Raw genomic sequence first — 25,693 nt, forward strand, 5'->3', positions numbered from 1 at the left:
AGGCTACCAGTGATAATGAACCTTGGCACCCCAGATGTTTTGGAACTACATTTCCCATGATGGTCAACTACACTGCAGAGTGCATGAGATATCATGGGGAAATGTAGTTCCGAAACATCTGGAGTGCCAAGGTTCAATATCACTGGGCTATACCATAAATATATTCTACAGACCAGTCCCTAGAATGATTAGAGTTGGGTCTGGTTAGAGGTTCCCCGGCTTTACCTTTCCAGCGGGTAGTCATCGGGTTCCCATGGATCACTAACTCCTCCAGTGACGGGAACAGAGCCACGGCTAACAGGTCCTCTTCATGTTCTATCTAAAATAGTGAAGAAAATACAACAAAATGACCTCCAAACAGATGATCCATCTACTATATATATATACAAAGTGATAAGATTACTGGACCATCTTCTATTATATGAATCTAAACCTTTTACCTCCTTTTTATTTATTTCTTCTTTCTGTAAACGAGGGGTTAACAGAACAAAAAGGAGTAAATAAGAGAAGTTCAATGTTCGGGTTTATATACAGGCATACCCCACTTTTAAGTACACAATGGGACCAGAGCATGTATGTAAAACGAAAATGTACTTAAATTGAAACAATGCCTTTTTGCACTTATAGGGTGTAGTGGAGGGTCAGGGGGTGTTAGGAGCTGTAGTTAAGGGTCCCAGGGGCTGTAGTGGGGGTGTCAGGGGCACACTGGAACAGGGCAGGCTATGCTCTCTGAGCTTCAGCTCCTTCTACTGTGGCTGCAAAATGTCTGTACAGTACTTGTAAGGCACTGTACATACACTCAGGGGTATGTCCTTACTCGCGAGTGTATGTAAAGTGAGTGTACTTAAAGCGGGGTATGCCTGTACACTTTAGGCCTCAATCACACAAGCGTACCTATCCATACCAGAATAAGGAAAGGGATGGTCGGCACTTCATTAAATTTACATGTACAGAGCTGAGCCAAAACTCAGGGCGTAAAATACGACGGCTGTGTTCCCTGGTCCATACCTTATCATGAGTTGCACCTCATATATGGGGAATAACTTTACGGCGGACGTACGACTTACGCAAACCGTGTATATGATGCGTCGGGCGCAAGTACGTTCGTGAATCGGCGTATCTCCCTCATTTGCATATGTGCATAGAAAATCTATGGGAGCGGCAAATGCACCCAGCGTAAATATGCGCCCACGATACGACGGTGTAGGCAAGTTACGTCGGTCGTAGGAAGCCTATTTTAAGGCGCATCTCAGATTGTGGGCACGGCGCACAAATACGACGGCGCATAGTTACACTTACGCTGTATATCTCGAGATACGTCAGCGTAAGTGCTTTGTGAATCCGGGCCAATCAGTTTGGGGTTCCATCTTCGAACGGGACGAGAGGACATCCATGATAGGCGGAACACTGAACACAATGTCTGCCGGGAAACTTAGTGTTCCGCCTATCACGGAACAGGACGAGGAGGAGGCGCGACTTTTTAACACTGGATGCCCGCCGTCTGAATATGTCACGGATAATCAGGTACACAGATCGGTAAAGTGAGGCTGTAATAGGCACAGTGAGGTCAGGCTGTAATAGGCACAGTGAGGTCAGGCTGCAATGGGCACAGTGAAGTCAGGCTGTAATGGGCACAGTGAGGTCAGGCTGTAAAGGGCACAGTGAGGTCAGGCTGTAATGGGCACAGTGAGGTCAGGCTGTAATAGGCACAGTGAGGTCAGGCTGCAATGGGCACAGTGAGGTCAGGCTGTAATGGGCACAGTGAGGTCAGGCTGTAATGGGCACAGTGAGGTCAGGCTGTAATGGGCACAGTGAGGTCAGGCTGCAATGGGCACAGTGAGGTCAGGCTGTAATGGGCACAGTGAGGTCAGGCTGCAATGGGCACAGTGAGGTCAGGCTGCAATGGGCACAGTGAGGTCAGGCTGTAATGGGCACAGTGAGGTGAGGCATGCAATGAGGCGTGCAAATGGGCACAGTGAGGCGCGTAAATGGGAATTGTTGACCCTCTTTTCCTCTTACAGTAGCTGCTGCATTCTCACCCTAGGCTTATATTCGAGTCAATAAGTTTGCCCAGTTTTTTTTTTGTAAAATTAGGTGCCTCGGCTTATATTCGGGTCAGCTTCTACTCGAGTATATACTGTATTAGCCGGATTCAGAAAGACTTACGGCGGCGTATCTAATGATACGCCGCGTAAGTTCATGGATGCGCCGTCGTATCTATGCGCCTTATTCTTGTAATAAGATACGCCTGAAATCTGGCTCCATCCGACCGACATAAGTCTCCTACGCCGTCGTATCTAAAGCGCATATTTACGCTGGCCGCAAGGGGCGCTTCCATTGATTTACGCGTCGAATATGCAAATGACCGAGATACGCCGATTCATGAACGTACTTGCGCCCGTCGCATGAGTATACGCCGTTTACGTAAGGCGTACGTCCGGCGTAAAGATAAACCACCAAATAGCTGGTCTAAGTCTGTTAGGGTATGGACGTCGGAACTGCCGTCGGATTTTACATAGTTTACGCAAGTCGTACGTGAATGGGGCTGGGTGTAAGTTACGTTCACGTCGAACGCATTGAGCCATCGTATCTTAGGGAGTATATGCGACGTGATTCTGAGCATGCGCGCGCATGCGCCGTTCGTTCGGTGCTTCATTTACATGGGGTCACGATTCATTATAATACAACACGCCCACTACCTGCCTACTTTGAATTAGGCGGGCTTACGCCGGCCCATTTACGCCACGCAGCCATAACTTAGGGAGCAAGTGCTTTGTGAATACTGGCCTTGCCTCTCTATTTTACGTCGGCGTAGCGCATATGAGCTGCGCTACGTTCGCTTAAACATACGCCGCTCTACCTGAATCTGGGCCTATATCTTTTATACATTTAAAATCTATTGAGAACTTGGGGCCAGATTCATGTAGAAATCCGGCGGCGTAACGTATCCCATTTACGTTACACCGCCGCAAGTTTTCAGCGTAAGTGCTTGATTCACAAAGCACTTGCCTGTAAACTTGCGGCGGCGTAGCGTAAAGCCGCCCGGCGCAAGCTCGCCTAATTCAAATGGGGCGTGTACCATTTAAATTAGGCGCGTTCCCGCGCCGAACGTACTGCGCATGCTCTGTTTTGAAATTTCCCGCCGTGCTTTGCGCGAAATGACGTCGCCCCGACGTAATGTTTTGAACGGCGACGTGCGTTACGTCCTTTCGTTTTCCCGGACGACATACGCAAAAAAAAGAAAAAAATTGAAATTCGACGCGGGAACGACGGCCATACTTTAACATGGGCTGTCTATTTTTACACCACCTAAATAGCAGCCGTAACTTTGCGACGGGAAAAGCCGACTAGCGACGACGTAAGAGAATGCGACGAACGCGCGTACCTTCGTGGATCGACGGAAAAAGCTAATTAGCATACCCGACGCGGAAAATGACGCAAACTCCACCCAGCGGGCGCCGAAGTATTGCATCCTAAGATCCGAAGGCGTACGAAGCCGTACGCCTGTCGGATCTTAGCCAAATGCCGTCGTATCTTGGTTTGAGAATTCAAAATAAAGATACGACGCGGCAAATTTGAAAGTACGCCGGAATATCAGCAGATACTCCGGCGTACTTTTTCTGTGAATCTGGCCCTATGTGATTATTAATGTCCATCTTCGTTTGTTTTTACAGCAGCTCTGTGGTGTATGGTGTACCAATGCAGGAAATATCTTGTACTATATCTACAATTAATCATGTTCAATATCTACTGTATATCCTACACCTTATTGCCAAATGCCGTGTCTATGACATGTGTACATATTTGTATTTTCTATATAATTATTTGTTACTTTTCATGTGCTGCCAAGCTGACATATATGTATGGATGTATCCATTATGTTCATGATATGTGTGCATGTGTATGTACATATATGAAATAACTTTTTTACTTGTTTCATACTATTGTCACGATTAAATAATGTTTACTAACCACTCTACTTCCACAAGTCAATTGCCACATTCAAAGTCCCACATTCCTTTCTTGTTTAATCACATAGCGACCGCCGCACGACGATATACGTTGACACAATGGCGCGGGCAGGCAAATGGGCGTACCTGTGTGTCCCTTTAAATTTGCGTGCCTCGTGAGTGCGCTCGCGGGTCCCTGGGAACTTGATGTTCCCAGGCGGCCCACGACTGTGGTCGGCAAAGGCAGAACAGGGGGATGCTTTTGTAAACAAGGCATTCCCCAGTTCTGCCTAGTGACATGTCACTGATCGAATGTTCCCTGTGATCAGGAACAGTGATCAGTGACGTGACACTGGTAGCTTCTCCCCCAAACAGTTAGAATTACTCCCTAGGTCACACTTAATCCCCTTCAGCGCCACCTAGTGGTTAACTCCTTCACTACCAGTGTCATTTTCACAGTAATCAGTGCATTTTTTTAGCACTGGTCGCTGTAAAAATGACAGTGGTCCCAAAAATATGTCTGATGTGTCCGCCATAAAGTCGCAGTCACGATAAAAATCGCTGATCGCCGTCATTACTAATAAAAATAAAATATAATAAAAATGGCATAAAACTATCCCCTATTTTGTAAACGCTATAACTTTTGCTCAATCCAATCGATAAACGCTTATTGTGATTTTTTTTACCAAAAATATGTAGAAGAATACGTATCGGCCTAAACTGAGGAAAAAAATTTGCTTTTTTAAAAAAAAATTGGGGATATTTATTATAGCAAAAAGTACAAAATATATATATATTTTTTTTCAAAATTGTCGCTCTATTTCTGTTTATAGCGCAAAAAATAAAAACCGCAGAGGTGATCAAATACCGCCATAAGAAAGCTCTATTTGCGGAAAAAAAAGGACGTAATTTTTTTTTGGGAACCACGTCGCACGACCGTGCAATTTTCAGTTAAAGCGACGCAGTGCCGAATCACAAAAAGTGCTCTGGTCTTTGGCCAGTCAAATGGTCCGAAGCTTAAAGCGGGGGTTCACCCTAAAAAAAAAAAAAATTTCTACTATGTCATCCAGCATACTAGCGTGAGCTACAGTATGCCTTTATTTTATTTTTTTGCGCCGTACTCACAGTTTAATCGCGTAGTTACGTTTCAGACTCCCCGCAAGGAGTAGGCGTTCCTAGGCAGAGGGGAACATGATTGACGGCCGGCTATGGCGCGTCACGCTTCCCGAACATAGCCGAAATAGGACTTGGCTCTTCACGGCGCCTGCGCAGTCAGCTCCTAGTCTGTGCGCAGGCGCCGTATAGCGCCGTGAAGAGCCGAGTCCTACTCCAGCTATTTTCGGGAAGCGTGACGCGCCATAGCCGGCCGTCAATCATGTTCCCATCTGCATAGGAACGCCCATTCCCCGCGGGGAGTCTGAAACGTAACTACGCGATTAAACTGCGAGTACGGCGCAAAAAAATAGGATTTTTGTACTCACCGTAAAATCCATTTCTCTGAGTTCATAGACGGACACAGCATTCTTTGACATTAGGGTTATATCCGCTTTCACTAGGAGAGTTTAGGCAGAAAAAAAAGCACTTAAAGTGTTAACAAAACAAACCTCAGTGCAGCTCCTCCCAGGGGGCGTGGCTCCCCCAGGCATAACCCACACCCTGGTCTAGCAGCCTCAGTTCGTAACAAGCAGCACAAACAAAGGAGGGGTGGGTGCTGTGTCCGTCTATGAACTCAGAGAAATGGATTTTACGGTGAGTACAAAAATCCTATTTTCTCTTTCGTTCATAGACGGACACAGCATTCTTTGACATTAGGGACGTCCCCAAGCAGTGTCAAAAAAATTAGAGGGGTGGGAAAATAACACAGCAAAACAGGTTACATCCCAAACAACCGGGAGTTGCTCAACGGAGAAACTCCTACCATAAAACGCCGCCTGTAACATCTGCGGCCGAAGGAGGCATCAGAAGATGCACTCACATCCACCTCGTAAGACCTTGAAAAAGTGTGGATCAACGACCAGGTCGCTGCCATATACCCCTGTAACACAGAGGCATGATGCCAGAAAAAACCCAAGAGGCTCCGATCGCCCTGGTCGAATGCGCCGTAACCCAAAAGGGAGGCGCCAGCCCCTTCAGGGCATAGGCCTGAAGCACAAAACGTCGGATCCACCCAGAAAAGGTGGCCGACGAGACTACCAGGCCCCCTGGTAGAACCAGCCAGCGACACGAACAGTGAGTCCGACTTCCGGAACGGAATCATAGCAGATAAGTACACTCGTAGGGCCCGAATCACATACAGAGGATGTAAAGAGGCCGCCTCCTTGCATTTCGGCCGAGGACATAAGGATGTAAGAACAATGTCCACATCAACGTGAAAAGCCGAAACGACCTTAGGGAGAAAAGACGGCTGCGGCCGCAGCACCATCTCATCCTCATGGATGACCAAGTAGGGAGCCTTGCAAGACAAGGCCGCCAGAACAGACAAACACTCGTCTGATCGAGTTAATTTGCTACCAGAAAAATTACAGTGGAGATGCCCACACTGAGCCATGGCCACGTGACAACGCAGACCTTCCTGGGCCTGAGTCAAATGCATGAAGGGCAGGTACTCTAGCGCCGAGCTAAACCTGCTCCCTTTTTGTGACAGTCAACAAAAAAAAAAAATCTCCCGAATGTCCACAAAGGGAGCATCCAGAAGAACCGAAAGGACTAAATTCAAGCCCCATGGGGGTAGTGGAGGGGCCACATGCCAGACCCCCAGACCACACGTACGCACCAAGGAGTGCGACGCCAAGGCTCAATGAAAGTAACCGCCGGAGCAGGAAAACTGACTCCTAACTGTACTGAAGGCGAGAGCCTGATCCACTCCCAGCTGTAAAAACATCAGAATCCTGGACACCGCGTATGTACGAGAGTGCCATTTCATCTCCTCACGCACAGAGATGCAGGCCCTCCACGTAGGATGTAAAATCCTACGTGAGGTAGACTTCCGTGCAGGCAGCACGGTAGAGACCACTGAGCCCAATAGGCCTCGGACCTTCAGCCCCAGGCTCTCAACAGCCACGCCGATAAGCCAGTGGCTGTAAAAACAGGGTGGAAAATCGGACCCTGTAACAGAAGATCAACCCCCAGGGGAAGACGCTAGGGGGCGTCTGCCACCAGACGCACCAGGTTCGCGTACCAGGAACGACGCGGCCAATCTGGGGCAATCAGGATTGACAGAATTCCCTCGGCTTCCACTCTGCGCAGCAGGCGAGGAAGAAGCTACCGAGGAGGGGAGGTTTAAAGTAGGCGACAGTGACCCCAAGGAGCCACCAACGCGCCTGACGCGTCAGCCCACGGGTCCCTTGACCAGGCCAAAAACATGGCACCTTCCGGTTGAGGCGGGACGCTAGCAGGTCCACGCCTGGAGTGCCCCACTTTCGGCACAGACACTGAAAAACCCTATGGGTGGAGAGACCACTCTCCTTGGTCTAGCGCAGTCTGACTTAGGAGTCGGCTTGCCAATTCTGTACTCCCGGAATGTACACGGCCGAGAGCCGGAAACGGACCTTGCGGCCCACCGAAGGATGTGCGCGACCTCGTCGCTGCAACAGAACTCTGTGTGCCTCCCTGATGGTCGACGTACGCCACAGCGTTGTCGGACAGGGTCCCGAATGGTCGGCCCTGTAGATCCAGGGACCACCAGGCAAGGCAAAGCTTGATCCAGAACACCGATTGGTAGGTGGGGACTCCACCGGAGTCCAGCGCCCCAGGGCTGACTGGGTGCCCCAAAAACCCCTCCCCAACTGGAGAGGCTGGCATCCGCCGCGACCACTGTCCAGTGACATGGCAGAAAACGACTTCTGGACAAAACAGAAGTCAGCCAAACTCTTGGAGAGTCTGACACGTGACTGACACGGCTCCACTAATTCAGAGCTCGAAGAAGCGCGTGGGAGAATTTCGTACAGACATCCCACAATAACAAACCCCCGCTGCCACAGCCGGGCCAGTATCGGGATGAGCACCTCGGTGAAAACCTGTGGTGTCGACACCAAGCCGAGCGGGAGGGCCACAAAATTAAAATGGTCCTCCGTGACCACAAAGCCCAGAATCTCTGGTGCTTTGAGCATATGGGAACATGGAGGTATGCGTTCATGACATCCAAAGACACCAGAAAAAAAACCCATCCTGAAATTTTGCACTTTGACAAAAAAACAAACAAGGGCCTGAGGCCCAGGATTGGACGGACCCCGTCCTCCTTGGGGGACTACAAAACAGATTGGAGAAAAAACCCCCGAGCCTGTTCCACGAGGGAACTGGCACAATCACTCCCCTGACCAGAAGATCCTGGACAGAAAAAAACCTGTCTGGTAGACGAGAGAGAAAACCAATCTCGTACCCAGAGGAAACTACTCCGCAACCCCAACGGTCAGAGAGGAGAGACCTCAATCGAGCCGCGAATTCGCAGAGCCAGCCCCCCACCCTAGATGTGAGCGGAGGCAAACCTCCAAACGGAAGCAGGCTTGCTGGGCTTGCGGCACCAGGGGCGCCTTTGTCCTCAGTGGACGTCCTAGCCCCCTGAAAATGTTTAATGAAAAAACCCGAAGGGTTGGCGCTGCGCTAAAAAATTAGTGATAAAGAAGTGATGAGTGATGTTATGAACAAACAAAAGAAAGATATGTAGCAGCTAGCACTAAAATGTGTACAACAGATTAACAAGCATAAATATAAAAAGCAGTGCAGCGCTGTTAATATTGATAGAATGCTTAAATACAATTAAGTAAAAACAGTGTAAACAAAAAAGCTCTTTGATAGGAGAAAGAGACCAAATAAATTAAATGAATAAGTGATAGAAAAAACAGCAAAGTCCGTTTAAAAACCCAAAAATAAAAAAGTGTCTCAATCTGGTGTGAAAAAAATTCCTTAATTAGCAAGATGTGATGAGATCTTGATTGCTGTGAAAAGGTGTTCACCCATGCAATTCGTGAAGATAGGATTAACCGCTTACCAGAGGTAAAGACTGTTTTCCACCAGTCTTATAGAGCCTATGGGAAGTCTGGTCTCCCAATACCTTTTCAGCAAAATTAAACCTCAGCATTCGATCCGGGTGTCATAAATTGGAACAAAAGAAACTTTTCATAGTGCATACCGTTTAAACCAAAGGTGAGATTTAATATAAGTAATGCACTTACAGTTATGTTGCCAAAAAACTGCATAAAAGTGGACAAGGAAAAGAGAGAGCGCTTCAGCTGTAGTGTTCCGATGCTCCTCGCTACTCAGTCTGCAACCACGGCCAGCGTTCAGGACGGAACGCAATGACGTCACGGCACCCAACAATTGTTTCGTCACGAAGGGACTTCTACGGGGGAATAGCCGGACTGAAAATGTTTTCCTGCCGCACTTGGCGGGCGAAAACAAAACCGCATGGGGAATAGTAAATGAGGGCCCTTGCCTACAGTGAGGCACCCACCCTTTTGTCAGATAGCGGGAGCAGAGTGCTCACACCGCCCGTGGCATCTTTTATGATGACAATCCGAGACACCCCTGCGTACACCCCCACAGGGCAATACCACCAGGGACTACTGAAAAGACCGTCCGCAGACCAACCCCCAGCCATACAAGGCAGGGCAGAAAACATGGCGCAGGCGGAGGCCCTGGATAGCAAGGGGAGCATATACAGGGTCGACACACAGACAAATATCTGACCTAGTACCAACTAGTCGGTCAGGACCACGCAGGTCACAGAAGCATTCTGCGCCTCCAGCTCCCCGTCCGGGAAATGTCTGCGACACCAGAGTCCCGGCCAAAACCGGACTCACCGCCGCCCCCCGCTATGAATATGGGGTGACCATGGTGTTTCTGCCCGGTTACGAACCGGGGACCTTTCGCGTGTGTCCACAGCACCCCCATCAGCAGGGTCCCCAAAAGCGGGAGCCCCTTCCACAGGTAACGTGGCAGCCATGTATCAAAACAAGCTACCCAGCAGGGGGGGACAGACCGCAAAGTATTTTGTACCCTGCGACTGAACCCAATCCTTGCACAACATATTCCAGACATGGAAGCAAGGAAAAACACATATGGCGATGCGGGGCAGCACGGAACCCAAAAGGGACTGACACCACTGATGCCACCGCCGAATCCACCATAGCTTTGGTAACCCGCACCGCAGTGTCAAGAGCCCCAACAACAGCACCATCAAGTGCTGACCCTGAAACAGGGCCATCCTCACAGTCCATGTGGACTTCAGCCAGCAGCTACTGACAAAAAAACGGAACCAGAGCCGGACGCCTCAGCGAGGCCTGATTCCTTATCAGAAAAAATAATAACATCCCAGAGGGAGGCAGAGGGGGGAATGAATTGTAACTCCCACATTCCTCCAACACCCCCATCCTGACCCAAACGCCCCAGGGACTGCCAGCACAGCATCCCTGGAGGCTGCAGGAATAGGGACACCAAGGGTTAACATCCCCTAGTACTGGCAGGCTCCACAGGACATCCCCTCAGCCGCCACAGAGAACAGTGAAACCCCCCCAGAGGACTCACCGTCCGACCAGACCGCCGCTGCCGAGAGCCAAAAACGCTGCCTGTGCCGCGCCATTCAAAGGAAAGAATGCAGAGCCGTACGCGCCGTCATCCTAGGCACAAGAGCTGTTCAAGATGGCCACCGATATGTCTGCGGGCTCCGAGAAAATGGCCGCCGCAATTACAACTGCGCCATATAACACCGCCGTCAGCGGCAAAATGGCGCCCGAAAACTGCGTTTTTTTCAAAAAAACACACAGCCAAGCCCAGTGACACACACAGTACACAGGCCCACAGGACCCCCTCCGCACATATGTAGCACATAAAAACACAGCACCCACAGCAGTAGCAGCCCCCAGGTCAGACTGAGCCCCCCAAGCGGGGCCCCCACCTCACGGCCGTCACCCAGAAACTGGGAAGGAGGGAGAGGAAAAAAGGGAGAGAGGAAAGCAGGGAAAACCCTCAGTCGACCTCCCCAGGGGAAAATTCCAGCCAGACCACTTACCTGAGTAAGAGGCCACTACTTACCCGTCCTGCGACCACCGGCTGGAGGTATCCCAGACAGATCCAACGTCCGCTAAACGGCATGGCTGTCGGCCAGACACACTGTGACAAGGCCATAAAAGACCGGTCATATGTGTGCCCTAGAACCAAAGTTCCCCGGCCGCCCCTGGAGCCATGGGGCCTGTCGTGGACGTCCCAAAGCGGAGCTGAGGGCCGGCACACGCTCGATGGCCGAACCTGGGGGGACTACAAGAGTCGAGGACCCAGCCTGTCACCCAGTCGGCTGTTGATAGAAGAATCACAGGATTCCAAAAATCCAGGAACAAAATAATAAAAAGCGAGAAACTCGCAAGAAAAAAATCTCCAGAGTACAGGAACTCCCTGACTCTCCTGACGGTTAGGCAGGAAAAAACTGAGGCTGCTAGAGCAGGGTGTGGTTTATACCGGGGGGCCACGCCCCCTGGGAGAAGCTGCACTGAGGTTTGTTTTGTTAACACTTTAAGTGCTTTTTTTTCTGCCTAAACTCTCCTAGTGAAAGCGGATATAACCCTAATGTCAAAGAATGCTGTGTCCGTCTATGAACGAAAGAGAAAATAAAAATAAAGGCATACTGTAGCTCACGCTAGTATGCTGGATTTAATGGTAGAAACTTGTTTTTAAGGGTGAACCACCGCTTTAAGTGGTTAAAATAAAAAACTACTGACACCAGTGGCAGAATTACCAAGGTTGCACCTGCGACTGGGCCCTGGTGTTACACCAAGGCTCGAAAGGAAGGGCCCTGAACTCGGAGGGAGGTGCCCCAGGTAGGGTTTCAGGGGGGGGGGGGCCTTTATGGTTTCTTGCACCGGGCCCTGAAGGCTCTACTTACACCTCTGCAGAGATGCCCCTTTTTTCCACTATTAGGATGTACAATACAACATCCCGCCACAACAGCCAAAAATACAATCTGCCTTTATTGGGGTTCTCCATATAGCCCCAAGTCCACACATACCTTGTTGTCAGCCAGGCTGAGGGTTGTCAGGTTCGGCAGTGGAGGGGTGAAGGACTCGATTAGCTCTTCTGTGGAGGACAGCAGGAAGCTGGGCAGGATGGAGGAACTGATGGTGGTCTCTGGGGGCTTCTGTCATATAGAAGGAGAAGATAATGAGACTCCGGTGTACATCAGAACTAAGCCCCTTACCAGCCTGTCCATTGTCATTACACACAGGGGCCACAAAGGGGCTTGTGTGGGCCATCCCCCTCATTGTAATAAACTAGTTCAGTTCTCACCCCTATAGTCCCATTACTTTGTCTCTACTTAGGATAACAAAGTGATACATATACACCGATCAGCCATAACTTTATGATCACCCACCTAATACGGAGTAGGTCCTACTTTTGCCACCAAACCCATTGAGGTTCGGACTCCACTAGACCTCTGAAGGTATGTTGTGGTATCTGGCACCAAGCCATCAGTAGCAGATTCTTTAAGCGCTTGCCGACCGGCTCCTGTACATATACGCCGGCAGAATGGCACGGCTGCGCAAAGTAACGTAACTGTACGTTACTTTGAATTTCGCGCCGCGTGAGCCCCTGCCGCGAGCTCAATGACCGTGGCCCCCGCGGACTCGATGTCCGCCGGGTGCTCGCAATTGTGTCACAGAGCTGAAGAACGGGGAGATGTCAGTGTAAACACAGCTAGGTAGATTCAGTAAGAGTTAGGCTGACTTATCAGTAGATAAGCCGACCTAACTCAGAATCTACGCCGACTTATGTTTAAGCGTATGCTCAAACAGAGGTACGCTTAAACATATCTAAGATAGGACGGCTTGCGCCGTCCTATCTTAGATTGCAATATTTCGGATGGCCGCTAGGTGGCGCTTCCATTGCGGTCGGAGTAGAATATGTAAATGAGTAGATACGCCGATTCACGAACGTACGCCCGGCCGACGCAGTACTTTTACGCCGTTTACGTAAAAGGCCGCGTAAAGTTAGAGCTAGGCCCTATTGGAATAGTAATGTCAAGTATGGCCGCCGTTCCCGCATCGAAATTCGAATTTTTTACGTCGTTTGCGTAAGTCGTCCGTGAATCGGGATTTACGTCGTTTACGTCCACGTCAAAATCAATAGGCCCGTGCGGTGTACTTAGTATGCAAAGCACACTGGGAAATGTAGGCGCCCGGCGCATGCGCAGTTCGCAAGAAACGTAAAAAACGTAAGGTCAAGCCCCATTAACATACAACATGCCCCCCTCAAACACATTTGAATTAGGCGCCCTTATGCCCGCCGATTTAGGCTACGCCGCCGTAACTTAGCAGGTAAGTACATTATGAATCATGTACTTGCCTAGCTAACTTACGGTGGCGTAGCTTAAATGCCTTAAGCTACGCCGCCGCAAAGTTAGGAAAATGTACCTGAATCTAGCTAAGCATCTCCCCGTTCTGCCTAGTGACAGGACACTGATCGTCTGCTCCCTCTCATCAGGAGCAGTGATCACTGTCGTGTCACAGTAAGCCACGCCCCCACACAGTTAGAACACATCCCTAGGACACACTTAACCCCTTCCTAGTGATTAACCCCTTCACTGCCAGTCATATTTACACAGCAATCAGTGGCTATTTATAGCACTGATCGCTGTATAAATGTGAATGGTCCCAAAATAGCATCAAAAGTGTCCGATGTGTCCGCCATAATGTTGCAGTCACAATGAAAATCACTGATCGCCAGCATTACTAGTAAAAAAAAAATATTAATAAAAATGCCAAAAAACTATCCCCTATTTTGTAGACGCAATAAACTTTTGCACAAACCAATCAATATACGCTCATTGCGATTTTTGTTACCAAAAATATGTAGAAGAATACGTATAAACTGAGGGAAAAATTCGTTTTTTTTTTATATATATATATATATATTTTTGGGGGATATTTTTTTTATAGCAAAAAGTAAAAAATATTGTTTTTTTTTTTTCTAAATTGTCACTCTATTTTTGTTTATAGTGCAAAAAATAAAAACCGCAGAGGTGATCAAATACCACCAAAAGAAAGCTCTATTTGTGGGGAAAAAAGGACGCCAATTTTGTTTGGGAGCCACGTCGCACGACCGCGCAATTGTCAGTTAAAGCGACGCAGTGCCGAATCGCAAAAAGTGCTCTAGTCTTTGGGCAGCCAAATGGTCCAAGGCTGAAGTGGTTAAAGCCGGCCATATATGGATTTAAATTTGTCCGGTTCAGCAGGGAACGGCTGAAATTCGATCCATGTGGTTGTACAGAAGTTGTTCAGATTTTCCCCACTCGATCAGCGCCACAGGCTATAGCCTGCAGTGCTGATTAATGTATTCTGAAGCCTCCCTGCTGTCAGAATACAATAGCTCACCGTGGAGGATTCCACTTGATGTGGATGGGGGGAATCGAGTCAGTTTTTTTCAACCCATTGGTTGAACGGAAAAAAAGTGAGTAATGTATGAGCTACATTCGTCCTGTACGTTGGGAGGTGGGGCCTCCATGGACCAGACTTGTTTTTCCAGCACATACCACAGATGCTCAACTGAATTGAGATCTGGAGAATTTTGAGGTCAAGTCACCTCTTCAAACCTAATTGTCTTCCTCAAATCATTCTTAACCACTTCCGGACCACCGCATGTACATATACGTCGGCAGAATGGCACGGACAGGCACATTGGCGTACTTGTACGTCGCTGCCTAGACGTGGGTCGGGGGGTCCGATCGGGACCCCCCTGGTACATGCGGCGGTTCCCGTGGCTTCAGGAGCGATCCGGGACGAGGGCGCGGCTATTCGTTTCTAGCCGCCCCCTCGCGATCGCTCCCCGGACCTGAAGAACGGGGAGAGCCGTATGTAAACATGGCTTCCCCGTGCTTCACTGTGGCGGCTGCATCGATCGAGTGATCCCTTTTATAGGGAGACTCGATTGATGACGTCATTCCTACAGCCACACCCCCCTACAGTTGTAAACACACACTAAGTGAACCCTAACTCCTACAGCGCCCCCTGTGGTTAACTCCCAAACTGCAACTGTCATTTTCACAATAAACAATGCAATTTAAATGCATTTTTCGCTGTGAAAATGACAATGGTCCCAAAAATGTGTCAAAATTGCCCGAAGTGTCCGCCATAATGTCGCAGTCACGAAAAAAATCGCTGATCGCCGCCATTAGTAGTAAAAAAAAATAAATAATAAAACTATCCCCTATTTTGTAAACGCTATAAATTTTGCGCAAACCAATCGATAAATGCTTATTGCGATTTTTTTTACCAAAAATAGTTAGAAGAATACGTATCGGCCGAAACTGAGGGGGAAAAAAAAGTTTTAGATATGTTTTTGGGGATATTTATTATAGCAAAAAGTAAAAAATATTGAATTTTTTTCAAAATTGTCGCTCTATTTTTGTTTATAGCGCAAAAAATAAAAACCACAGAGGTGATCAAATACCACCAAAAGAAAGCTCTATTTGTGGGGGAAAAAAGGATGCCAATTTTGTTTGGGAGCCACGTCGCACGACCGCGCAATTGTCTTTTAAAGCGACGCAGTGCCGAATTGTAAAAACCCCTTGGGTCATTTAGCAGCATATTGGTCCGGTCCTTAAGTGGTTAAATCATTTTTGCAATGTGGCAGGGCACATATCTTGTTGAAAGAGGCCACTTCCATCAGGGAATACCGTTTCCATAAAGGGGTGTGATTGGTCAGCAACAATGTTTAGGTAGGTGGTACGTGCCAAAGTAACATCCACATGAATGGCAGGAGCCAAGGTTTCCCAGCAGAACATTGCCCAAAGCATCACACTACTGCCTCCTCCAGCTTGCCTTCTTCCTATACTGCATCCTGGTGCCATCTTTCCCCTAGGTAAGTGACGCACACGCCTGACAATCCACGTGATGTAAAAGAAAACGTGATTCATCAGACCAGGCCACCTTCTTCCATTGCTCCGTGGTTCAGTTCTGATGCTCACGTGACCATTGTAGGCATCTTTGGCTATGGACACGGGTCAGCATGGGCACCATGACCAGGCTTCGTCTACACGGCCCCATGCACAACAAACTGTGATGACATATTTTTTTCTGCTTTGAACACATCAACTTCAGGGACAACATGTTTACTTGCTGTCTAATATATCCCACTGACATTCAGATGCCATTCTAATGAGATAATTAATGTTATTCACTTTACCTATCAGTGGTCATAAAGTTATGGCTGATCGGTTTATATCAAACCAAGCTATATTTGGTGATACGTAACACAGGAAGGAATGAAAAGAGTCAGGGAAGGTAGAACCCCAGTGAGATTTGTATCTCTGTCCATGGTGAAGATTTTTCTGATCATTTGATATGAGATATATAATCCTTATATAATACTTACTGGGAACGTATTAGAAGATTTGGCACTCTGGATGGATGGGAATATCACCTCTACAAACAACAAAAGGTCATTAAATGCAAAGTTTCATTTCTTGGGTATTTAGTGAATATAGTGTCTTTTGGACATTTTTAGTTAAAGCCCAACTCACCATAGAGTTGAGGGGACAGAGGGTCACTTGTCATAGGGATAAGGGGGTAGAGGGTCACTGGTCTTAGAGTTGAAGGGGCAGAGGGTCACTTACTATAGAGGTGAGGGGACAGAGGGTCACTGGTTATAGAGGTGGGAGGACAGAGGGTCACTGGTTATAGAGGTGGGAGGACAGAGGGTCACTGGTTATAGAGTTGAGGGGGCAGATGGTCACTTACCATAGAGGTGAGGGGACAGAGCATCACTGGTTATAGAGGTACTGTAGAAGGAGTGAGGGTCACTAGTCATATCGATGAGGGGGAAGAGGGTCACTAGTTATAGAGGTAGGAGGACAGAGGGTCACTAGTTATAGAGGTGGGAGGACAGAGGGTCACTGGTTATAGAGGTGGGAGGACAGAGGGTCACTGTTCATATCGATGAGGGGACAGAGGGTCACTGGTTATAGAGGTGGGAGGACAGAGGGTCACTGGTTATAGAGGTGGGAGGACAGAGGGTCACTGGTTATAGAGGTGGGAGGACAGAGGGTCACTGGTTATAGAGGTGGGAGGACAGAGGGTCACTGGTTATAGAGGTGGGAGGACAGAGGGTCACTGGTTATAGAGGTGGGAGGACAGAGGGTCACTGGTTATAGAGGTGGGAGGACAGAGGGTCACTGTTCATAGCGATGAGGGGACAGAGGGTCACTGGTTATAGAGGTGGGAGGACAGAGGGTCACTGTTCATATCGAAGAGGGGACAGAGGGTCACTGGTTATAGAGGTGGGAGGACAGAGGGTCACTGTTCATATCGAAGAGGGGACAGAGGGTCACTGGTTATAGAGGTGGGAGGACAGAGGGTCACTGGTTATAGAGGTGGGAGGACAGAGGGTCACTGTTCATAGCGATGAGGGGACAGAGGGTCACTGGTTATAGAGGTGGGAGGACAGAGGGTCACTGTTCATATCGAAGAGGGGACAGAGGGTCACTGGTTATAGAGGTGGGAGGACAGAGGGTCACTGGTTATAGAGGTGGGAGGACAGAGGGTCACTGGTTATAGAGGTGGGAGGACAGAGGGTCACTGGTTATAGAGGTGGGAGGACAGAGGGTCACTGGTTATAGAGGTGGGAGGACAGAGGGTCACTGCTTATAGAGGTGGGAGGACAGAGGGTCACTGGTTATAGAGGTGGGAGGACAGAGGGTCACTGGTTATAGAGGTGGGAGGACAGAGGGTCACTGGTTATAGAGGTGGGAGGACAGAGGGTCACTGGTTATAGAGGTGGGAGGACAGAGGGTCACTGGTTATAGAGGTAGGAGGACAGAGGGTCACTGGTTATAGAGGTGGGAGGACAGAGGGTCACTGCTTATAGAGGTGGGAGGACAGAGGGTCATTGGTTATAGAGGTAGGAAGAGTGAGGGTCACTGGTCATAGCGATGAGGGGACAGAGGGTTATGTCATAGAGGTGAGGGGACAGAGGGTCACCAGTTATAGAGGTAGGAGGACAGAGGGTCACTGGTAATAGAGGTGGGAGGACAGAGGGTCACTGGTCATAGCTCAGAGGGGACAGAAGGTCACGGTCATAGAGGTGGGAGGAGTAAGGGTCACTGGTCATAGCGATGAGGGGACCCAGGGTTTACTGATCATATAGGTGAGGGGACAGAGGGTCACTGATCATAGAGGTGAGGGGACAGAGGGTCACTGATCATAGAGGTGAGGGGACAGAGGGTCACTGATCATAGAGGTGAGGGGACAGAGGGTCACTGATCATAGAGGTGAAGGGACAGAGGGTCATAGGCCACAGAGGTGAGGGGACAGAAGGTCACTCTCCATAGATATTAAAGGAAATCCCTTACCTGTCCTATCTGGATCCTTGGTACTGGGTAGGACCATGTAGTGCAGCTTCTCCTCCATCCCCTGATATAGAGAATCCTCTCTGTCACTCATCTCTGGGGTCTTGTCACTACCCCCCACAGTGGTGTCCATATTCTCTGCCTCTCCGCCCTGCAGGCTGCTCTCAGACTGATGTAGGAACGGAACTGCAGTGATCCCATTACTGTCCAGGTTCAGCAGACGTAGACTACAGACAATAAGAATAAATGAATATATGAATAAAATAATAAATTATAAAATAAGAGAACAAATCAATAGCTTCTTTCTTCATACAGGAGACACGGGGGAAGTGTGGGAATTCAGAATGACCCCAATGAACGCCACTATGGAAAAAGTCATGGAAAGAAAAAATCGTCTGCCGCACTCTGATTATTCAAATTTTATTACAAAAATAGCAAAGGATAAAACCAAAAAAACTGCAAAGTAATCCAAAAAATCATGCAAAACACAGTCAAAAGCAAGAAGTGGACATACAGGGACAAATAGCTGACGCGTTTCACATCTTAATTTGATGTTTACTCATAGCTGAGTCTGACTTTTCCCATCAGAAATTCCGATCGTGTGTACAAAGCATAACACATAACCAATCAATATACAGTGCCTTGCAAAAGTATTCACACCCACTTCCCTTGGCATTTTTCGTGTTTAGTTGCCTCACAACCTGGAATTAACATGGATTGTTTAAGGATTTGCATCATTTAATTTACAGAACAAAAACAAACAAATAGGGCAAAATAACAGAAAAAGTCAATGTGCATAACTATTCACCCCCCTAAAGTCAATACTTTGTAGAGCCACCTTTTGCGGGTATCACAGCTCCAAGTTGCTTTGGATAAGTCTCTATGAGCTTGTCACATCTCACCCCTGGGATTTTTGCCCATTCCTCCTCCTGGCAAAACTGCTCCAGCTCGGAGCTCGGCAGTGGCGGCTGGTGCTCAAAATTTTTGGGGGGCGCAAACGAAAAAGAAAAAAAATTGCAGCCTCACTGTGCCCATCACATGCAGCCACTGTGCCATCAATTGTCACCACTGTGCCATGCCATCAAACGCAGCCACTGTGCCATCAATTGTCACCACTGTGCCATGCCATCAAATGCAGTCACTATGCCATGCCATCAAACGCAGCCACTGTGCCATCAATTCGCACCACTGTGCCATGCCATCAAACGCAGTCACTGTGCATTGCCATCAATTGTCACCACTGTGCCATCAATTGTCACCACTGTGCCATGCCATCAAACGCAGTCACTGTGCCATGCCATCAAACACAGCCACTGTGCCATCAATTGTCACTACTGTGCCATGCCATCAAACGCAGACACTGTGCCCCTCAATTGTCGCCACTGTGCCAATTGTCACCACTGTGCCCTTTAATTGTCGCCACTGTGCCCATTCTCGCCACTGTGCCCATTGATGTCACTGTGCCCTTTAATTGTTGCCACTGTGCCCATTGATGCCACTGTGCCCTTTGTCGCCAATGTGCCCTTTGTCATCACTGTACCCATTGTCGCCACTGTGCCCATTGATGCCACTGTGCCCTTTGTCGCCACTGTGCCCTTTAATTGTTGCCACTGTGCCCATTGATGCCACTGTGCCCTTTGTCGCCAATGTGCCCTTTGTCATCACTGTACCCATTGTCGCCACTGTGCCCATTGATGCCACTGTGCCCTTTGTCGCCACTGTGCCCTTTTTCACCACTGTGCCCTTTGTCGCCACTGTGCCCTTTGATGTCACTGTACCCATTGTCGCTGCTGTGCCCTATAAAATGCTCCGCCCGGCACTTACCTTTCTGCTTTCACGTCCCTCGATGTCTTCTCCCGCCCTCGATGACGCTTCAGCCAATCAGGTTACCGATAACCAGAACCGGTGAACCTGATTGGCTGAGACGCCTGTCAGTCTTATCCAAGGAACACACCCTCCGTACGTTCCCTGGATAAGCATCCGGAAGGCTGAGGGCTGTACTCGGAAAGCCTATCAGAGCCAGCTTCCGCACAGCCAACCAGCTGCCGTTATTCAGGTGGTCGGCGCTCACCGTCCGGCCATCTGAATAGTTGTGGCAGCGGCCAGCAACAAAAACATAGATTCATGCAATGCATGAATGTATGTTATTCATTGGTGGTGCGAGAGCCAGAGGGGGCGGCGCTCCAGCGCCCTCTATAGACACACCGCCACTGGAGCCCGGTAGCGGCGGAGGTGATCGGGTCCTTTCTCGTGCTGGGCATGGATACGAGGAAGGGCAAGATGGCCCCCACCCATATCCATACCATACATCAAAACGTCACATCCCCCCATACGTCTTCAAGGGCCAATTTATTTTTGTAATTTTTTCAAATGACAATATTTTTTTTTTTTTTATTGCATTTAAGTCTAAATATGAGATCTGAGGTCTTTTTGACCCCAGATCTCATATATAAGAGGACCTGTCATTCTTTTTTCTATTACAAGGGATGTTTACATTCCTTGTAATGGGAATAAAAGCGACCCAATTTTTTTAAATTTTTAAAACAGTGTAAAAATATATACAATCTAGTAAAATAAATAATAATAATAAAAAAAATTTGAGCGCCCACTCCCCACGAGCAGAAGCAAACGCATATGTGAGTGGCGCCCGCATATGAAAACGGTGTTCAAACCACACATGTGAGGTATCGCCGCGATCGTTAGAGCGAGAGCAATAATTCTAGCCCCAGATCTTCTCTGTAACCCAAAACATGCAACCTGTAGAATTTTTTTAACGTACGCTTATGGAGATTTTTAAGGGTAAAAGTTTGACGCCATTCCACGAGCGGGCGCAATTTGGAAGCGTGACAAGTTGAGTATCAATTTACTCGGCGTAACATTATCTTTCAAATATATAAAAAAATTGGGCTCACTTTACTGTTGTCTTATTTTTTTAATTTAAAAAAGTGTTTTTTTTTCTAAAAAATAAATGCGCTTGTAAGACCGCTGCGCAAATACGGTGTGACAAAAAGTATTGCAACGACCGCCATTTTATTCTCTAGAGTGTTAGAAAAAAAATGTATAATGTTTGGGGGTTCTAAGTAATTTTCTAGCAAAAAAAAATTGTTTTTAACGTGTTAACACCGAGTCTGAAAAACAGGCTCGGTCCTTAAGTGGTTAAATACTTTACACTCCTATAAAGAAACTACACACAAGCTCCTGAAGAAGTGATCTTCGCGAAACATGTAGAGCTTAACATATTGCTACATTATAGATGTCATACATGTCTATTCTGATATGTTCTGACATCTATGATCAGTACTGGAGACATTTAGGGCCAGATTCACAAAATACTCAGAGATACGCCGTCGTATCTCTGAGATACGATTGTCGTATCTATGCGCCTGATTCATAGAATCAGTTACGCATAGATAGCCCTAAGATCCGACAGGTGTAAGTGAATTCTAGGCCGTCCGCTAGGTGGCGATTCCATTGCGGTCAGCGTAGAATATGCAAATGACTAGTTACGCCGATTCACGAACGTCCACTTTGCCCGTCGCTGTAAATTTACGTCGTTTCCGTAGAGATGCGTCGCGTAAAACTAAAGCTGCCCTCTAGGTGGTCTAGCCAATGTTAAGTATGGCCGTCGTTCCCGCGTTGAAATTTGAAATTTCACGTCGTTTGCGTAAGTCGTCCGTGAATGGCGCTGGACGCCATTTACGTTAACGTCGAAACCAATGACGTCCTTGCGACGTCATTTAGCGCAATGCACGTCGGGAAATTTTAGGGACGGAGCATGCGTAGTACGTTCGGCGCGGGAACGCGCCTAATTTAAATGGTCCCCACCCCATTTGAATTAGGCGGGCTTGCGCCGGGCGGATTTACGCTACGCCGCCGCAAGTTTACAGGCAAGTGCTTTGTGAATCAATCAAGCACTTACGCTGTAAACTTGCGGCGGTGTAACGTAAATGGGATACGTTACGCCGCCGCAGCGTAACACAAATCTATGTGAATCTGGCCCTTACTTGTCACTGTAGTAACATTACAGTATTTTAATGCTTTTAAACTCCTATGTATTAATTGTTAATAAATTGTATTGTTTTTTTTTTTTCTTATGATTGGTGCCTAGAAAGTACATTTTTTCACTTTCAACACTGAAAAGAGTTTACCTTTTAAGTCCAGCCAGGCTCACGAATACGGATGGGTGTGATAGTCTATTGTTATCCAACATCAGAATTTCCAGACATGGAAACATTGTCATATTGTTGTCACCATTCCTGCATAGGAAGAGAATTTTAGAGGATTTTAGCTGCGCATTTCTTTAATGTTGATTGGACCATGGGCAAAAAAATTCTTGGGCCCCCCCCCCCCCCCCATGCAATTTTGCTCTCCACCTACTCTGAGACATACAATAAATATCAGCTAGACTTAAAGTGGAGGTTCCACCAAAAAAAAAAATATTTCACCAAAAATCTAAGATAAAAAAAAAAAAAATTTTTACTCACCCTAAATAGCTGTTGCTATGCAGAAGTGCCGAATCTGCCTCTTCATCGTCCTCGGTGGATTCTCTTCTCCTCCTACACTGGGCGTCTGTTTGTGAATGGGGCGCGCTGCATTCTGGGAACTGTGTGTGTCCCAGAAAGCAGTCTGCCCATTCACAAAGCGCCGCGCTGCTCGCGCATGCGCAGTAGGAAACGGGCAGTGAAGCCTTGGAGCTGCCAGTATTGAGGATCGGCCTTGGCGGGGGCTGACATCGCTGGCGGCGAGGACAGGTAAGTGTCCTTATTAAAAGTCAGCAGCTCCAGTGTTAGTAGCTGCTGACTTTTATTTATTTTTTTCTTATGGAAACTCCGCTTTAACCACTTAACCCCCGGACCATATTGCTGCCCAAAGACCAGAGCACTTTTTGCGATTCGGCACTGCGTCGCTTTAACTGACAATTGCGCGGTCGTGCGACGTGGCTCCCAAACAAAATTGGCGTCCTTTTTTCCCCACAAATAGAGCTATCTTTTGGTGGTATTTGATCACCTCTGCGTTTTTTAGTTTTTGCGCTATAAACAAAAATAGAGCGACAATTTTGAAAAAAAATAATATTTTTTACTTTTTGCTATAATAAACATCCCCAAAAAATATATAAAAAAAACTATTTGTTTCCTCAGTTTAGGCCGATACGTATTCTACATATTTTTTGTAAAAAAAATCGCAATAAGCGTTTATTGATTGGTTTGCGCAAGTTATAGCGTTTACAAATTAGGGGATAGTTTTATGGCATTTTTATTAACCTCCCTGGCGGTATCCCCGAGCGTGACTCGGGGTTGGTTTTCAATGCTAAGATCGGTATCCCCGAGTCACGCTCGGGGTGGACGTGCAGCGGCGCGGCTTACCTTTCGCTGGATCCACAGGCAAGTTACTCACCTTGTCCCTGGATCCAGCGATGCCACCCCGCTGTGTGAGCGAGCGGGTCCTCCTCGCTCGATTCACAGTGTCCCCGTGTGCCGCCGATCTCCGTTCCCTGCGACGTTACGACGCACGGGGGCGGAGAACGGCGCCAAATTCAAAAAAGTAAACAAACACTTTACATACAGTATACTGTAATCTTATAGATTGCAGTACTGTATGTAAAAAATACACACCCCCCTTGTCCCTAGTGGTCTGCCCAGTGCCCTGCATGTACTTTTATATAATAAAAAATGTTCTTTCTGCCTAAAAACTGTAGATTGTCCAAAAGTGTCCCTTTATGTCAAAAATGGTTTTAGATCAGCTAGAAAACAGCGATAATAAATTATAATCACTTGCAGAATTGTGCGATAGCGATTTGTGGGGAAATTCGTCATAAAAAAAAAAAAAAATGACAGCGACAATTCTGCAACTGAGCAAATCTCAGTGATTTTGAGTTGATTACATTATTGAATAATTTTTATTATAATTATATTATTATTTGTTATAATTATTTATAATTATTTATTATATTATAATTTATAATTTTGTTTTAAAAAAAAAATCATACCCGGGATGCCTACAAGACTCTTGCTTGGTCAGATTTAAGTGAGTTATTTCTAAAAATTACAGACCTACAGTATAAAATGCCAAATTTCCTTGCAAAATAATTGTACCGCTTTTGGTACGTAATTCCAGACAGAATCATACCGCCAGGGAGGTTAACAGACGATCAGGCATTTCTCCCCTGACAGGACCAGGAGCTGTGTGTTTACACACACACAGCTCCCGGTCCCTGCTCTGTAATAAGCGATCGCGTGTGCCCAGCGGCGATCGCGCCCGCCGAGCACGCGCACGGGAGTCGGGGGCGAGCCCCTAGTGGCCTGTGCGAGAGCCGACGTTATATTACGCGCTCTCGCGCAGGGGAGCCGACCTGCTGCCGTAAAACGACAGCAAGCAGTTAAAATCAGTTTACTGTATCAGATCAGGCAGTGATTGCAATTGGTTGCCAGAGGTTACAGAATATCATTACCACTTACTGATTGGTTGCTAGAGGTTACAGCACATGATTTCTTCTTGTTGATTGGTTGCTAGAGATTACTGTACAGTAATACTGCTCACTGATTGGTTGCTAGAGGTTACAGCACATCGTCTCTTCACTGCAGAGGGGCATGATATACATGTAGCGCCCTGCTCCTGTTGGGTAGGCGCTATTTTGTAAATTTAGTTATCTGAGGTGTATTTAGCTCAGACTTTCATGGCAAATTATGGGTCTCTGTTCCAGCTGAGCTGTGTTGCGCATCTTCCACCTGAATGTGGGTGTCGCTCTCACCAGGGGGTCAAGGTTGGAATTGCAATGGGCTGGGTGTATTGGGTGCCTCATGCCCGGAGACGGCTCAGTGGCAGACGCCGTTCTGGCGGGGTCCTTCCGATCCTGACCTGGTGGCCCTCCTGGCCCCAGGGATGTATTAACAACCTTTTGGTCTCTGGGCCTGCTGGCCCAAGGCACCGCTACTGAAAGTAGGCCCAGAATTTTCTGGGGGGGGTTACTGGTCCAGGGATGGTCCTGTGCTGTCTTCTCTGCAGGAAGGAGCCAAATAATTGAGGATTCAATTAGAGCAGTGGTTCTCAACCTCTCTAGTGCCGTGACCCCTTGATAAAATTTCACAAGTTGTGGGGACCCCCAACAGTAAAATTATTTTCGTATCGTGGGTTGTCAGCACTCAAGGCAAGACAATTAATTTGCACCCCTAACCCACGGACATTTAACGCTCCACTTGTACAGTATTAAAAACCCTTATGGTACATTTTAGGATGTACCGCTCTTTCTCCTTTGTTCTCCTTTCTTTAGGTTTTATCTCTCTCTATCCTAATTTCTTGTTTTTTTCCGCCCAATCTCTGTCTCTTGCAGTCTTTCTTGTTCTTTCTCTTCCTTTTTCTTTGCTCCTCCCCCTCTTTTCCTCTCCCTTCCATGTATTCTCTATTTTTATTCCTGGGG

General features: G+C 47.6%; 1 protein-coding gene across 1 annotated transcript in view; it reads right to left on the minus strand.

Moving 5' to 3' along the window:
• Positions 1-25,693, minus strand: part of XRRA1 (X-ray radiation resistance associated 1) — a 117,050-nt gene that overhangs the window by 32,449 nt on the left and 58,908 nt on the right. Inside the window, exons 8-12 of the mRNA XM_040339832.1 lie at positions 22,428-22,535; positions 18,283-18,506; positions 16,308-16,357; positions 11,947-12,075; positions 226-319 (exon numbers count right to left, since the gene is read on the minus strand). Of these exons, the coding sequence (XP_040195766.1) occupies positions 226-319; positions 11,947-12,075; positions 16,308-16,357; positions 18,283-18,506; positions 22,428-22,535 (605 nt within the window). The remainder of the gene's footprint in view (positions 1-225; positions 320-11,946; positions 12,076-16,307; positions 16,358-18,282; positions 18,507-22,427; positions 22,536-25,693) is intronic.

This window comes from Rana temporaria, chromosome 2, assembly GCF_905171775.1.
Source record: "Rana temporaria chromosome 2, aRanTem1.1, whole genome shotgun sequence".
NCBI classification, from domain to species: domain Eukaryota; kingdom Metazoa; phylum Chordata; class Amphibia; order Anura; family Ranidae; genus Rana; species Rana temporaria.